A 1,659-nucleotide genomic window follows, 5' to 3' on the forward strand; every position below is an offset into this window, starting at 1 on the left:
AGTAGCGACTGAGGAGCCACCAGTAGCTCCGGTTGGGGGACAGGCACCCGAGGTGCCTGTTACTTCCCCTAGACTTCAGGAGACCCTAGCATAGTTCTTGAGCATGTTCGGCACTCTTGCTCAGGTGAGATTGATCCCCCTTGCACTTGCCACATCTCAGACTGGGGGAGAAGCTTAGACTCCCACGGCCCGTACTCCATAGTAACGGGTCCACATGCCAGCACAACCAGTCATTCTAGTTCATCCTGACATTAGGCCGGAGGCATATACGAAGAAACAGAGGAGACTTGAGAGGTTCAAGAAGTATGATCCTCCTACTTTCAGCGGCACATCTACAAAGGATGCGCAAGTTTTTCTAGAGAAGTGCCACCGTATTCTCCACACTATGGGTATTGTGGAGGTGAACGGAGTTGGTTTTACTACATTTCAGCTATTAAGAGCAGCGTGTCGGTGGTGGCAGGAGTACGAGGAGGGTTGGTTAGCTGATGCAGCCCCACTCACTTGGGCTCAACTTTCAAAGATGTTCTTGAGAGAGTTTGTTCCCCAGACCCTTTATGATGCATGGCATACCGAGTTTGAGCAGTTGCGTCAGGGGACTACGTCGGTGTCAGAGTATGCTATCAAATTCAGTGAGTTGTCCCGACATGCACCTACCTTGGTTTCTACAATCAGAGAGCGAATCCGTAGATTTATCGAGGGGCTCAGTTATGGTCTTAGATTCATCATGGCTCGAGAGTTAGAGATGGATACTCCATTTCAGCAGGTGGTAGAGATCGCGTGGAGGCTAGAGGGTATGCAGGGCTGAGAAAGAGAGGACGGGGAGGCCAAGAGGCCTCAAGGTTGTCACGCCCCGAACTCGGGAGGCGCGACCGGCACTCAACTGAGTGAACCCGGTCAAGCACGCCTGCTAGATACTTTCTACCCAAACTCACTTATGAATAAAGAAAATACATATTTTCGTTAATTAAACAATAAGGAGATAATGTATACAATACCAATTTATTACCATTAGTTACTTCATTTATAAAGTCTAAAAATACACACACTTTCATAGTTTGAAGTGGAAGATGTAACACACATACAATATAACTATCTTGACTTTCCCAATACCAATGCACAACCCACACCAAGTCTACGGAGCCTCTAATAGATACAAAAGAGTACTATGATAGTGCTAGCAATAAGGCACATGCTATACCTCAAACACAATACACAAGGAACAAAAGATACATGACCCCAAAATGAAGTGGGGCTCACCAAGTCAACTGGGAAGAGGGTGTACCGCTATCACTGAGTAATGTCTCCTGCTGTGGAACCACCTGCATCCATTGAAGATGCAGCGCCCCCGGCAAAAAGGACGTTAGTACATATGGAATAGTACTAGTATGAATGACAAAACACCCTTTCAATAGAACGATTAATAATACAATCAAGAACAATTATAATATCAGTGGAAGCCTCAAACAACATCAAACCTCAAGTTAGGACCAAGACAGTGTACAAATAAATTTCCATATCTTAAGTTGGGAGATCTTTAGTACTAGTATGCTACCGTTCATAATACCACCTTACTTTTAGCACAGAATCAGATCATGATCCGATTTGCTAGGCCGTCTCATCCGAGACATCAACCACAATCACAATTTCAATTACAATTTC

At 45.1% G+C, this 1,659-nt stretch overlaps 1 protein-coding gene across 1 annotated transcript; it reads left to right on the forward strand.

The window, feature by feature from the left end:
* Positions 1–214: 214 nt before the first annotated feature.
* LOC138906002 (uncharacterized) lies at positions 215–805 on the forward strand. The gene has a single exon (XM_070194520.1). The coding sequence runs from the start codon at positions 215–217 to the stop codon at positions 803–805; it is 591 nt and encodes a 196-aa protein (XP_070050621.1).
* The last annotated feature ends 854 nt before the right edge of the window (positions 806–1,659 follow it).

The sequence above is a fragment of the Nicotiana tomentosiformis genome, chromosome 2 (assembly GCF_000390325.3).
Source record: "Nicotiana tomentosiformis chromosome 2, ASM39032v3, whole genome shotgun sequence".
In the NCBI taxonomy this organism is placed as follows: domain Eukaryota; kingdom Viridiplantae; phylum Streptophyta; class Magnoliopsida; order Solanales; family Solanaceae; genus Nicotiana; species Nicotiana tomentosiformis.